General features: G+C 44.7%; 1 protein-coding gene across 4 annotated transcripts in view; it reads right to left on the bottom strand.

The window, feature by feature from the left end:
- The window catches only part of LOC114649588 (pre-mRNA-processing factor 40 homolog B-like), a 138,743-nt gene that overhangs the window by 42,337 nt on the left and 80,615 nt on the right, over positions 1–15,791 (bottom strand). For all 4 annotated transcript variants that reach the window (XM_051925041.1, XM_051925042.1, XM_051925043.1 and 1 more), the window contains exon 18: positions 14,737–14,851. In XM_051925041.1, the coding sequence (XP_051781001.1) occupies positions 14,737–14,851 (115 nt within the window). The remainder of the gene's footprint in view (positions 1–14,736; positions 14,852–15,791) is intronic.

The following is a 15,791-nucleotide window of genomic DNA, read 5'->3' on the forward strand; positions in this document are numbered from 1 at the left end:
ATGAGTTCTACTCATGGGGTATGCCAGACTTATCGACTGAAACTGCTAAATTCATCACTAGACCACATCATTGTATCCATCCATCCATCCTCTTCCGCTTCTCCGAGGTCGGGTCGCGGGGGCAGCAGCTTGAGCAGAGATACCCAGACTTCCCTCTCCCCGGCCACTTCTTCTAGCTCTTCTGTGGGAATCCCAAGGCGTTCCAAGGCCAGCTGAGAGACATAGTCCCTCCAGCGTGTCCTGGGTCTTCCCCGGGGCCTCCTCCCGGTTAGACGTGCCCGGAACACCTCACCAGGGAGGCGTCCAGGAGGCATCCTGATCAGATGCCCGAGCCACCTCATCTGACTCCTCTCGATGCGGAGGAGCAGCGGCTCTACTCTGAGCCCCTCCCGGATGACTGAGCTTCTCACCCTATCTTTAAGGGAGAGCCCAGACACCCTGCGGAGGAAACTCATTTCAGCTGCTTGTATTCGTGATCTCGTTCTTTCGGTCACTACCCATAGCTCATGACCATAGGTGAGGGTAGGAACATAGATCGACTGGTAGATTGAGAGCTTTGCCTTACGGCTCAGCTCCTTTTTCACCACGACAGACCGATCACATCATTGTAGAGAACTTGAAAATCAATGGGTATATCAAATTTGGCGACTACGTGATGAGCTTCCAGTACAGTTTTTCTCACTGATTTTTTTCTAGCAGCCAATAGGGTGCTGCCAGACAGAGTTAGCATTACATGACTACTAGTAACGGTGCACTGCAGAATACACTTGACTTGACCATACTCCATTGACCCTTGCCCTTGACCTTTGTTGACCACATATGTGTATCAAATTTCAGGTCAGTAGGCCAAATGGTTTGGGAGCTGAAGCTGCGCCTACTTGCCGCGTTTTGTCTTAAACGATATACTCTCTGGTCATCAGTCTTGTTCGTTCTAGCTATTCTCACACAATCAGCGCCCCTCTGTTGTCGCTGGATGGCGTTTTGCTCTGTCTCATTTGCCTTTTCAATTCTGGCACGTCTGACCACTGATTGCTGATGTCAATTAGCCTCTTCCTCAGTCTCACTTGCTCGAGCAATTCTTTTTCAGTCTGTGTCAGCCTGTCGTAAATGCTGAGTGCGCTTTTCCTAGTTTTCCTCCTCTCTCTTTCTCTGTACGTTTATCATTTATTTGCTCAGAGGTTGATGCGCTTGCTGCTTCCTGAGCAGCTCTTCTTTTCTTCACCCTAGTGGCCCGCTTCTTCTTTTCTTTCGCTGGCATCTTTTTGCGTTAAAACTGATTTAAGTTTGTGTTGCAATTCCTTAGTACGTTTTCCTTAATTTGTCACTTAAGGTGGCACTTAAGTCTTCAATCTGCCTCAAGAATGATTTAAGATATGAAGAGGTAGGGGAAGTGATGGCGAAGGTGGTAGGGATGAGAACAGCGCCCGTACGCATGTGCCGCACTGCCAAGAGTTGATTCTACAATAAAAGAAAATAAAAAGAGGGATAACCTTGCAGGTCAATCATCACCCCGAAAGCGAATAGCAGACGTCACGTAGTATATATGTACAAAATTCCAGGTCAAACGGTTTGTGAGCGACAGGTGATTTAAAATCCTGGACAGCCTATTATATAAGACTAGCCGTCCCCCTTGGCTTCGCCCGCGTGTTAGTGAAACAGGACAGTGAGGAGGCCCCGCCCAGCTCTCTACTCCTGACATCACTCTTACCCCTCCCCTTGGCCTGCAGCCTCTCTCTCGGATTAGCGCTAATAATTCGGTACCGCAAGCGAACTATGATACTTCGCACGATGAGAGAAGTTGCAAAATCAACCAGAATGTTCAAGCAAATTCTAGAATAAAAAAGATCTAAATCCGTTAAGTAGTTCTCTCATTCGCTAACTAAGCGGAGTTAAGGTTACGCCCCGAGGTAGACGTGTGAGTGAGGAGGGCCCCGCAACCCGATGAGTCTCTCTCGGATTCTCGCTAATACATCGGTACCGCAAGCGAACTATGACTCTTAGCGTGATGAGAAAGTCGCAAAATCAACGGAAAGTTCAAGCAAATTATAGAAAAAAAACCCGATCTAAATCCGTTAAGTAGTTCTCTCCTGAAAAGCAGACAGACATACAAACAGGTCTAAAAAAACTATAAGATATTTCGCGCTTGGACCACCAAATTTTGAAAACCACTTTTTAGCGAGCACCTATGGGCCAAGGGTAACCTAATTTACCAAATTTCAAGTCCCAAGTCCTCATGGTTCGGGAGATTTTGTGATGACTGAGTCAGTGGGATTTGGCTTTTATATATATACTAGCAAAATACCCGCACTTCGCAGCGGCGAAGTACTGCTTTAAAATTTTTATTAAGAAGAAAAGTAAACCTTTTTAAATTATTTGTTAAGGAACTCTTTGTATACTACGTTGTCTATTCGGCCCTCCAGTTGTAATATGACCAAGCTGTGCACTGAGCTTACTCTTGAGCATGCAACATATAGTTGGCCATGTGAAAAGCAATCTTGCCTCAAATCAATGCCAACCTTTTGTAGGGTCTGTCCCTGAGACTTATTAATTGTCATTGCAAAGCAGAGCCTTACTGGAAATTGGAGGCGTTTGAATTGAAATGAGTTTCATCGATAACTTCGCATCCAGCTTTTGAGAGTTTAAACATTCATAAACATCAAAGTGTCCACTACTCAAATCGTCACCTGTGAATCTAAGATGTTTAAGAGGCATTGGCGGTTGTCCAAAGGTGTAAAATATTTCGCCATTTCGGTACACTTGAAAGCGACAACTGAACAATTCAGCGGCAGCCATCAACTCACATGCAGAACCATACTGTAGGTGAAGGGCTTAAGCATTCCACTCTTATAGTGCTCCTGTGTAGTATAATTATCTCCTGTACCGTCATCAGTCCACACCTTGAACCTGTTCCAGTCATTCAATACATAAGACACAATGTTCTTCCGCATATCAAGAGTGAGCCTGATATGGCCGTGCAATATGTAACACAGAGAATGGAAAAGGCAGTCACCATCTCTGGGCATGGAAACCACTCGGTAAGTGACAGTTCTTCGATCGATGGTGATCACCTCGACAGACATGTTAATGGGGGTACGGTTGGAACGATAAAGGAAATGGGTACCTGAACAATGCAAACTAAGTCTAAAATACCTACACAATAACTATAATCGTAATAAACGAACAATAAAACAGCGGAGAAGCCGTGGATTAAATAAAAAGGCTGCAGTTATCAGCAGGGAGACGTGAATAACGTGGCGAAGCAAAGAAGGGAATGAAGAGACCGGAGAGACGGACGGCCTTATATAGGCAGGCAGCCAATTACGTGGGAGGCGTGGGGATGGGGGATCCAACGCTGCCTCACACAGCGACCGAGCTGCAGGCTATGGACGTATATATGTACATAAGTAGGATTCAGTTAGCGTTGGGAACCCGCTTACCAAATTTCTTGAAGATGGACCCAAAAGTAACAAAGACCGTTGGAAAGTTCAATATGGCGGCTGACAGTGGCGTCATACCACCGAAATAATTATGTACATCAGTTTCGGTTAGTGCAGGGAAGCCGCCTACCAAATTTCGTGGAGATTGGGCCATAAATAAGAAAGTTTAACATGGCGGACGTTGTCGACCGTTATGACCGTTACGCGTAGAATTTCAAAATGAAACCTGCTTAACTTTTGTAAGTAAGCTGTAAGGAATGAGCCTGCCAAATTTCAGCCTTCTACCTACACGGGAAGTTGGAGAATTAGTGATGAGTGAGTGAGTGAGTGAGTCAGTCAGTCAGTCAGTGAGTGAGGGCTTTGCCTTTTATTAGTATAGATCAGTACTGTGCAAAGGTTTTAGGCAGGTGTGAAAAAATGCTGTAAACAAAGAATGCTTTCAGAAATATAAACAATGATTGTTTATTGTTATCAATTTATAAAATGCAAAGTGAGCGAACAAAAGACAAATCTAAATCAAATCAATATTTGGCATTACTACCTTTTGCCTTCAAACCAGCATCAATTCTTACAGGTCCACTTGCACAAAGTCAGGGATTTTAGGATTCTAGTCAGGTGTCTGATCAACCAATTCTACCAAACAGGTGCTAATGATCATCAATGTCACACGTAGGTTGAAACACAGTCATTAACTGAAACAGAAACAGCTGTGTAGGAGGCTTATAACTGGGTGAGGAACAGCCAAACTCTGCTACCAAGGTGAGGTTGTGGAAGACAGTTTCATGTCATGGCAAGATTGAGCACAGCAACAAGACACAAGGTAGTTCTACTGCATCAGCAAGGTCTCTCCCAGACAAAGATTTCAAAGCAGACTGGGGTTTCAAGATGTGCTGCTCAAGCTCTTTTGAAGAAGCACAAAGAAACGGGCAACGTTGAGGATCGTAGACGCAGTGGTCGGCCAAGGAAACTTAGTGCAGCTGATGAAAGACACATCAAGCTTATTACCCTTTGAAATCAGAAGATGTCCAGCAGTGCCATCAGCTCAGAACTGGCAGAAACCAGTGGGACCCAGGTACACCCATCTACTGTCTGGAGAAGTCTGGCCAGAAGTGGTCTTCATGGAAGAGTTGCAGTGAAAAAGCCATACCTCTGACGTGGAAACAAGGCCAAGTGACTCAAGTATGTATGAAAACATAGGAACTGGGGTGCAGAAAAATGGCAGCAGGTGCTCTGGACTGACAAGTCCAAATTTGAAATATTTGGCTGTAGCAGAAGGCAGTTTGTTCGTCAAAGGGCTGGAGAGCGGTACAATAATGAGTGTCTGCAGGCAACAGTGAAGCATGGTGGAGGTTCCTTGAATGTTTGGGGCTGCATTTCTGCAAATGGAGTTGGAAATTTGGTCAGGATTAATTGTGTTCTCAATGCTGAGACATACAGGCAGATACTTATCCATCATGCAATACCATCAGGGAGGCGTGTGATTGGCCCCAAATTTTTTCTGCAGCAGGACAACGACCCCATATATACAGCCAAAGTCATTAAGAACTATCTTCAGCGTAAAGAAGAACAATAAGTCCTGATATGAAGTGATGGTATGGCCCCCACAGAGCCCTGATCTCAACATCATCGAGTGTGTCTGGGATTACATGAAGAGACAGAAGGATGTGAGGAAGCCTACATCCACAGAAGATCTGGGATTAGTTCTCCAAGATGTTTAGAACAACCTACCAGCCAAGTTCCTTCAAAAACTGTGTGCAAGTGTACCTAGAAGAATTGATGCTGCTTTGAAGGCAAAGGGTGGTCACACCAAATATTGATTTGATTTAGATTTCTCTTTTGTTCATTCACTGCATTTTGTTGATTGATGAAAATAAATGATTAACACTTCCATTTTTGAAAGCATTCTTTGTTTACAGCATTTTTTCACACCTGCCTAAAACTTTTGCACAGTACTGTACAGTGGGTATGGAAAGTATTCAGACCCCCTTCAATTTTTCACTCTTTGTCATATTGCAGCCATTTGCTAAAATCATTTTAAATTAATTTTATTCCTCATTAATGTACACACAGCATACCATATTAACAGACAAAAAAAAGAATTTTTGAAATTGTTGCAGATTTATTAAAAAAGAAAAACTGAAATATCACATGGTCCTAAGTATTCAGACCCTTTGCTCAGTATTTAGTAGAAGCACCCTTTTGAGCTAATACAGCCATGAGTCTTCTTGGGAAAGATGCAACAAGTTTTTCACACCTGGATTTGGGGATCCTCTGCCATTCCTCCTTGCAGATCCTCTCCAGTTCTGTCAGGTTGGATGGTAAACGTTGGTGGGCAGCCATTTTTAGGTCTCTCCAGAGATGCTCAATTGGGTTTAAGTCAGGGCTCTGGCTGGGCCATTCAAGAACAGTCACAGAGTTGTTGTGAAGCCACTCCTTCATTATTTTAGCTGTGTGCTTAGGGTCATTGTCTTGTTGGAAGGTAAACCTTCGGCCCAGTCTGAGGTCCTTAGCACTCTGGAGAAGGTTTTTGTCCAGGATATCCCTGTACTTGGCCGCATTCATCCTTCCCTCGATTGCAACCAGTCGTCCTGTCCCTGCAGCTGAAAAACACCCCCACAGCATGATGCTGCCACCACCATGCTTCACTGTGGGGACTGTAATGGACAAGTGATGAGCAGTGCCTGGTTGTCTCCACACATACCGCTTAGAATTAAGGCCAAAAAGTTCTATCTTGGTCTCATCAGACCAGAGAATCTTATTTCTCACCATCTCAGAGTCCTTCAGGTGTCTTTTAGCAAACTCCATGCGGGCTGTCATGTGTCTTGCACTGAGGAGAGGCTTCCAACAGGCCACTCTGCCATAAAGCCTTGACTGGTGGAGGGCTGCAGTGATGGTTGACTTTCTACAACTTTCTCCCATCTCCTGACTGCATCTCTGGAGCTCAGCCAAAGTGATCTTTGGGTTCTTCTTTACCTCTCTCATCAAGGCTCTTCTCCCCCGGTAGCTCAGCTTGGCCGGACGGCCAGCTCTAGGAAGGGTTCTGGTCGTCCCAAACGTCTTCCATTTAAGGATTATGGAGGCCACTGTGCTCTTGGGAACCTTAAGTGCAGCAGAAATTTTTTTGTAACCTTGGCCAGATCTGTGCCTTGCCACAATTCTGTCTCTCAGCTCTTCAGGCAGTTCCTTTGACCTCATGATTCTCATTTGCTCTGACATGCATTGTGAGCTGTAAGGTCTTATATAGACAGGTGTGTGGCTTTCCTAATCAAGTCCAATCAGTATAATCAAACACAGCTGGACTCAAATGAAGGTGATCTCAAGGATGATCAGAAGAAATGGAAAGCACCAGAGTTAAATATATGAGTGTCACAGCAAAGGGTCTGAATACTTAGGACCATGTGATATTTCAGTTTTTCTTTTTTAATAAATCTGCAACAATTTCAAAAATTCTTTTTTTGTCTGTCAATATGGGGTGCTGTGTGTACATTAATGAGGGAAAAAATTAATTTAAATGATTTTAGCAAATGGGTGCAATATGACAAAGAGTGAAAAATTGAAGGGGGTCTGAATACTTTCTGTACCCACTGTATATTCAGGCATTCGTAGTCTGAATCACAATCTGATTGTATGGGTGGTTACCTACCAGGTAACACTTGTGGTTGGTCAGCAAGTTGGCTAACATCCGCCATGGTGCCCTCTTTCAGTTGCAAGAAGCAGATCATAGAATGCATTATTTGACAGTAAAACTATTTCAACCAAACAGTACATGTTTCGCCCTAATTCTGGGCTCATCAGGCGTACACACTCACTGCACCCCCCTCTCGGGGAACCGAACCTCGGAAGTCAGCGCCATGGCATTTGGTTCGTTTATTTGACAGCATGTAAATCGGGGTAATTACATTCATGACATTGTGTACGCCTGATGAGCCCAGAATTAAGGTGAAACACGTGTCGTGTACTCTGCATTATTTGACAGTAAATCTATTTCAACCATATATATATATATATATATATATATATATATACAGTATATATATATATACAGTATATATATACAGTATATACAGTATATATATATATATATATATATATATTGCCAAAAGTATCGGGACCCCCCTCCAAATCTTTGAATTCAGGTGGTCCAATCCCTTCCATGGCTACAGATGTATAACATCGAGCCCCTCGGCATGCAGACTGATGGCTTCTACACACATTGGTGACAGAACGGGTCGGTCTCTCCTAATTCAAGCGTGGTAACCTCTAGGATGCCACCTGTGCAGTAAGTCCATTCGTGACATGTCCTCGCTACTAAATATTCCACGGTCAGCTGTCAGTGGTATTATAATAAAGTGGAAGCAACTGGGATCAACAGCAACTCAGTGGTAGGCCACGTCAAATCACAGAGCAGGGACAGCGCATGCTGAGGTGTGCAGAAGTTGCCAACTTTATAGCTGCAGACCTCCAAAGGCTCAAGGAGAGCTTCATGGAATGAATGGGTCTCCATGGCCGAGCAGCTGCAGCCAAGCCTGACATCACCAAGTGCAATGCAAAGCGTCCGATGCAGTGGTGTAAAGCCCACCGCCTGCCACTGGACTCTAGAGCAGTGCAGACGTGTCCTCTGGAGTGACGAATCACACAATCCGATGGACGAGTCTGGCCAGGAGAACAGGACTCACCTGACTGCATTGTGCCAAGTGTGACGTTTGGTGGAGTGGGGATTATGGTATGGGGTTGGGCTTGGCCCCCTTAGTTCTAGTGAAAGGAACGCTCAATGCTTCAGCATGCAAAGCCATTTTGGACAACTTTGTGGGCACCGTTTGAGGATGGCAATGTGACTGGGCACACAGCAAGGTCTATAAAGAAATGGAGGAGCAAGTTTGGTGTGGCTGCACAGACAGCCCTGACCTCAACCCAACAGACCACCTTTGGGATGAATTTGAGGTCAGACTGCGAGCGAGCCAGGCCTTCTCATACAACATCAGCGCCTGACCTCACCAATGCTCTCCTGGCCACAAACTCCCATCAACACACTCAGTCCTACACCTCGTGGAAAGCCTTCAGAGAAGAGCTGAAGCTGTTAGAGCTGCAAAGGGAGGGCCAGCTCCATATTAAAGCCTATGGGATGGCATTAACGTTCATGTGTGAGTAAAGGCAGGCCTCCCTACGGAGGCCGAGAGAGGACGTGCAATATCGTTATTTTTTTTAAATTGTTTCCTCGAGATAACAGACTAATTTTATCGAGATCTCGAGAAAACGGAACAACTTTATTGAGATCTCAATAAAACAAAAGATCTTGTTTTCTCGAAATTATGAAATAATTGCATCTAATGTTTAATGTCCCAAGAGTCAGCTTCTGTAGCCGAGGATCAGACCGGCAAGGTCCCTGCCTTCGGCCATCACCCAACTCACACTGCACCCGACCTCCTTGGCCCCTCCCATAGGTGGTCAGCCCATGGGAAGGGGGGCCCACGTTGCCTCTTCTGGCTGTGCCCGGCCGAGCCCCATGGGTGCAGGCCCAGCCACCAGGCACTTGCCATCGAGCCCCACCTCCAGGCCTGGCTCCAGAGGGGGGCCCCGGTGACCCGCGTCCGGGCGAGGGAAAATGCCGTCCAAAGTTTTGATTCATCATTGAAGGTTTGTTGACTGAGGTCACCGAGGTGATCAAAAAACTCCTTGGTGGCAGGGCCCCGGGTGTGGATGAGATACGCCCGGAGTTCCTCAAGGCTCTGGATGTTGTAGGACTGTCTTGGCTGACACGCCTCTGCAACATCGCATGGACATCAGGGACAGTGCCTCTGGATTGGCAGACCGGGGTGGTGGTCCCCCTCTTTAAGAAGGGGGACCGGAGGGTGTGTTCCAACTACAGAGGGATCACACTTCTCAGCCTCCCTGGAAAAGTCTATTCGGGGGTCCTGGAGAGCAGGGTCCGTCGGATAGTCAAACCTCGGATTCACGAGGAACAGTGTGGTTTTCGTCCTGGTCACGGAACAGTGGACCAGCTCTACACCCTTAGCAGGGTCCTGGAGGGTGCATGGGAGTTCGCCAAGCAGTCTACATGTGTTTTGTGGACTTGGAAAAGGCGTTCGACCGTGTCCCACGGGGAATCCTGTGGGGGGAGCTCCGGGAGTATGGGGTACTAGACCCCCTGATAAGGGCTGTTCGGTCCCTGTACGATCAGTGTCAGAGCTTGGTCCGCATTGCTGGCAGTAAGTCGAACCCGTTTCCAGTGAGAGTTGGACTCCGCCAGGGCTGCCCTTTGTCACCGATTTTGTTCATAACTTTTATGGACAGAATTTCTAGGTGCAGCCAGGGTGTTGAGGGGGTCCGGTTTGGTGGACTCAGGATTGGGTCACTGCTTTTTGTAGATGATGTTGTCCTGTTTGCTTCATCAGGCCGTGATCTTCAGCTCTCTCTGGATCGGTTCGCAGCCGAGTGTGAATCGGCTAGGATGGGAATCAGCACCTCCAAATCCGAGGCCATGGTCCTCAGCCGAAAAAGGGTGGAATGCCCTCTCAGGGTTGGGAGCGAGATCCTGCCTCAAGTGGAGGAGTTCAAGTATCTCAGTGTCTTGTTCACGAGTGAGGGAAGAATGGAGCGTGAGATCGACAGGCAGATTGGTGCGGTGTCCGCAGTGATGAGGGCTCTGCATCGGTCTGTTGTGGTGAAAAAGGAGCTGAGCCGTAAGGCAATTTACCAGTCGATCTATGTTCCTACCCTCACCTATGGTCATGAGCCATGGGTAGTGACCGAAAGAACGAGATTGTGAATACAAGTGGCTGAAATGAGTTTTCTCCGCAGGGTGTCTGGGCTTTCCCTTAAAGACAGGGTGAGAAGCTCAGAGTAGAGCCGCTGCTCCTCCGCATCGAGAGGAGTCAGATGAGGTGGCTCGGGCATCTGATCAGGATGCCTCCTGGACGCCTCCCTGGTGAGGTGTTCTGGACACGTCCAACTGGGAGGAGGCCCCGGGGAAGACCCAGGACACGCTGGAGGGACTATGTCTCCCGGCTGGCCTGGGAACGCCTTGGGATTCTCCCGGAAGAGCTAGAAGAAGTGGCCGGGGAGAGGGAAGTCTGGGCATCTCTACTCAAGCTGCTGCCCCCGCGACCCGACCTCGGATAAGCGGAAGAGGATGGATGTTTAATGTTTAGCTTATTGAAGCCACGTCCTGTTTGAAATGGCAGAAGAGCAGAACTGTATTGATCAGTGCATCACATTTTTGTTCAATCAAGGGCCGACGCAGGCTGAAATATGTTTATGCCTTAGTTTTTAGAAAATAATAACGTTAGTGTCCGTCATTTAAGAAGACGGTTTAGCAAGGCTTCAGCTGTACAGGCGTCGCAGTGTAAGTGAGCTTGATGCCAGGTGCAAAGGTTAAGCTTTGTTTTCTTGAGATCGTGATAAAATTAGTTATCTCGAGGAGACAATTTTAAAAAATAACAATATTGCACGTCCTCTCTTGGCTTCCGTAGCTCCCAATACTTCTGGCAATATTGTGTATGAAGAGTGAATAGGTAGAGCACCGATGGCTGCCTTTTTTCTTTTTTAAATTCTGTTGTGGTACATAAAATACGGAAACATCAGACAGACGAGACTTAGATCATACACACCGTACTTCCGTCTGAGCATTCATTCACGCACACAAAGCAGCGACATTTTGTCAGGGCGAGTAGTGGATCAGTTGGCGTGGTATGTCAGACTACCCGACTGGCCTTCACAGGAGTGTGTGTGCCGCCAGCCGACTGTCTCAGACTCGCTGAGGTTTATGTAAGCGCAGGCTACGTCTGAAAATCACTGGACAAGTGGTGTAATGCGTCACGGCCTGAAGTGAACACACAGTATAGTTTTTAAACCGTGATTTTCCATATTCAAGGAAAAACGAAGGAATCCAACACCTCTATCACCATGTGGAAAAAAGGAATTGCATCCAAAGTTTTCAAACTCAGTGGCAGCATCTTTAGAAGCAATAACCACAACTAAAGGGTCTGTTATGATCCAAGCTCAGTCTTTCACATTGCCCAGTCTTCTACACTTTAATTCAACGAGAAGTCAAACCAAATGACCCCTTTTATTGGCTTACTGCTTTTGAGGTAACTCAGGCCCCTTCTTCAGGGTGGTTTGGAAGTGTCAACTGATCAGGTCAGCATCTCTATTGAAGCTTCAAGTCAGGACTTTGACGAGGCCACTGCGAAAACGTGAATTTTGCTTCTTCTGAGCCGCTCAGTTGTCAACTTGCCTTCTGTTTTGGTTCCACTGAGATCTCAGCTTCAGGTCATAGACAGCTGACTGGATATCACATTTAAAAATATTCTGGTCAAGTGCACAGTTAATGGCTCCCCTTCTGTAATGGTAAGTTTTCAAAGCATTCCCAACCCTACCACGCCAGCACCCCTAAGTTTTACTGTAGAGCTGAATGTTCATACTGGCAAAAGCCAGACATTACTGCAAAAGGTTTCGGGATCACTTGTCTGTCTCTTGGCAAGGACGCTCATCTTTGAAAGTGTCCCATAAATCCCACTCTTCATCAGTTTCTTTATCATCGAGGGGTCCTAAACACTGACTTTAGCTCAGGCTGCTGTTCTTTGAATGTTCCTCTCAAATCCTCGGTGACTTCATAAATCACTTCAGGAGGGGCCCGACGAATCAACAAGCTAATTAAATGGGCAGGCTCGGTTAGAGGACACACTCTGAGAGAATGAAGACAAACCTGAGGGCCATTATGAACAAAGGTGCACACCCCAACACTGACGACTCGCAGCCAACAAATTAATCAGCAGTAGTGTGTCAAGAAATGCAGTGGGGGTCCTTCATACCAACAGTAATAAATCTGCATAGCGCCTCACTGGGACTGGGACTGCCAAGTCAGAACTTGTCCTTCTTATGAATCTTCTTACTTTACAGACATTCTGGTGTGTGTATTTATTTACCTATTTATGCATTTATTTATTTAAAGACCTCCTGGAAGAAGAGAATTTTTCCCAAGGTGACCAATAAAGACAAAGTTCTATCTATTATATAGTGTCTTTCCTATCCTATTCATCTATACTAATAAAAGGCAAAGCCCTCACTGACTCACTGACTCATCACTAATTCTCCAACTTCCCGTGTAGGTGGAAGGCTGAAATTTGGCAGGCTCATTCCTTACAGCTTACTTACAAAAGTTAGGCAGGTTTCATTTTGAAATTCAAAGCGTAATGGTCATAACTGGAACCTCTTTTTTGTCCATATACTGTAATGGACAGCAGCTTGCTGGCCGTGGGAGGCAGAGTTGCATATCGCGTCATCACGTCTCCCACGTAATCACGTGAACTGACTGTGAACGCAGTACGTAGAAAACAAGGAAGAGCCCTAAAGAGCGCTGAAGAAAACATTACACAATTGAGAAGGCAGCGAAACAATAAGAAGCGAAGCACGTTGTAAACCGTAAGTTTATATTAAGTTTATAGAAACGCTCCCGCTGCCGTTTGCAATACCATATTCGCGAGATACAAGTTTAATGAGAAGACACGAGGTATAAACGAGACTTTGGATGACTTTGTAACGGAGTTAAAATTGCTGTAGCGAGAAACTTTTAAGTGCTGGGTCTTAGCTAACATTAAATAAAGCCGTGGACATCGCAACATCACACAAGAGAGCGGCTCACGTGAACTGACTGAACGTAGCACGTCGGAAACAAAGCACCGTGTAAACCTAAAGTTTAAATTAAATTCATAGACCTACAAAAGGTTGCCATTGATTTGAGGCAAGATTGCTTTTCTCCTGTACATCTATACGTTGCATTCTCAACAGTAAGCTTGCCAGCTTGGTCATATTACAACCGGAGTGCTGAACTGACAACGTGGTATACAAAGAGAACTATAACAATCGTAATATGTATATATATATATATATGTGTATGTGTATGTATGTATGTGTATATATGTATATGTGTGTGTATGTATGTGTATATATATGTTGATATGTGTATATATATATGTGGATGTGTATATGTATATATATATATATGTATATATGTGTATATGCAGATATGTGTATATGTATATATATGTATATATGTATATGTTTATGTGTGTCTGTGTGTATATATATATATATATATATATATATATATATATATATATATATATATATATATATGACAGCAACACTCATAACAATGACAACACAATTACATTGACAATCATGTTACGTTATTTTTAAAATGTTTCCTTTTCTTTTTCATAACCTCTTTAACACACTACTTCTCTGCAGCGAAGCGCGGGTATTTTGCTAGTCTATTATACAGTGCATTTCCATTATAGTTACCTATTAAAGTGCCTTTCCTATCTATCTATCTAGATATTATATAGTGCCTTTCCTATCCTATATATCGATCTATTATAGTGCCTTTCCTATCCTATCTATCTATCATAGTGCCTTCCCCATCTATTATATAGTGCCTTTCCTATCCTATCTATCTATTAGAGTGCCTTCCCTATCTATTATATATTGCCTTCCCTTTCTAGCTATCTATCTATTATATAGTGCCTTCCCTATCCTATCTATCTATTATAGTGCCTTCCCTAATATATAGTGCCTTTCCTATCCTATCTATTATAGTGCCTTCCCTATCTATTATATAGTGCCTTTCCTATCCTATCTATCTATCATAGTGCCTTCCCTATCTATTATATAGTGCATTTCCTATCTATTATAGTGCCTTTCCTATCTATCTATCATATAGTGCCTTCCCTATCCTATCTATCTATTATAGTGCCTTTCCTATCTATTATATAGTGTCTTTCCCATCTATCTATCATATAGTACCTTTCATATCTATCTGTCTGTTATATGGCGCTTTTCAGATCTATCTATCATCTAGCGCCCTTCATCTCTATCTATCTAAATGAGTGGTTGCCGTGCCCTTGGAGGTCATTTTAGCAGACCTGCCCTTCCTGTTCCAAATATTCTCCCTTTGAGGCAATGGCTGTCACTGTAGTGCCTCGGAAATGGTTTTGTCACCTTTTCAGCATCTTCCTCCTCAAGATTTTTTGGGACTTGATTTGATTAAGGCCTCGGTTTCTCCTAGAAATCTTGAGGTCACGGCTTCACTCTACTGGTGAAGATCAATATATGGGTAGGTTTAGATTCCACAGGGCTGGATGTGTTCACTCAGTGCTGTGAAATTAGCAGTGGACTTTGGTCAGCAAGTTTGAGGAATTAACTTGTCCACAGACCCCGCTGAATAGGAGTAAGAGGGGAGGTCCCCTATTCACACAAGGTACGTTAGACAGGCTACAGAAGGGAGACGAGAGCTTCTTACCTGGCTGACCCAACATGTTGGAGAAGCGGATGTCAATGCTCACAGATGGGTACAGCTCCATCCAGGTGGACATGGAATGTAGCTGGCCGGTTTCATGGAGCTCATCCAAAAAAGCCTGTTTACAAAAAAAACAAAACAAAAAAAAAAAAACCAAACCTTAAGCATCTTGGGCTTGTGCAGTGGTACATTTACAGGTCCCGGGACCTCTCTGTGCAGTCCTTGTGGGTGCCCTACTCTTTTACCACAAACAAAATGAGTTTAACAAACTTGATAAATCAATGCACAGTTCACATTAGCATGATGGAGACGAGAATAAGCCATTCAGCCCAACAAAGCTCGCCAGTCCGACCCACTTCACTCATCCAAAATAAAATCACATCTTAAGTGGATAGGACTGTAGTACTAGTGTGTTGTGCTGTGTTAGCCATTATGTCTGTAGTGAGAAGTCAAGCAAAATGATCCCTTTTACTGGCTAACTGAACAGATTACAATATGATGTCTTCTTCTTGCCTGAAGAATGGACCTGAGTTGCCTCAAAAGCTTACATATTGTAATCTGTTCAGTTAGCCAATAAAAGGTGTCATTTTGCTTGACTTCTCACTACATGGATAAGACTGGCAAGCTTTGTTGGGCTGAATAGCCTGTTTGCGTCACTACTGTAAAACATATGATCCTAATTCAACAGTTAAGTGATTGCCCACTGAGCTGCCCACCATTCAACTGTCACAAAGCAGTCCGATGACTTGCTTCATTTGTGTTGTAGCTGACCTCTGATTTTGAGCCCTCTGAGCTTCAGGACCTCCAAAATGTGCTTTGGGACCCCAACATCCACATAAAATACAGGGGGAGTCCAAATTATGTTAACATTTGAATGGCGGAAACATTTTATTCACAAAACATACTTCATATGTGCATGATCCTGTTTCCCCTGATCATCCTTGAGATGTTTCTGCAGCTTCATTGGAGTCCACCTGTGGTAAATTCAGTTGACTGGACATGATCTGGAAAGGCACACACCTGTCTATACAAGGTCCCACAGTTGACAGTTCATGTCA

The sequence above is a fragment of the Erpetoichthys calabaricus genome, chromosome 3, assembly GCF_900747795.2.
Source record: "Erpetoichthys calabaricus chromosome 3, fErpCal1.3, whole genome shotgun sequence".
In the NCBI taxonomy this organism is placed as follows: Eukaryota; Metazoa; Chordata; class Cladistia; order Polypteriformes; family Polypteridae; genus Erpetoichthys; species Erpetoichthys calabaricus.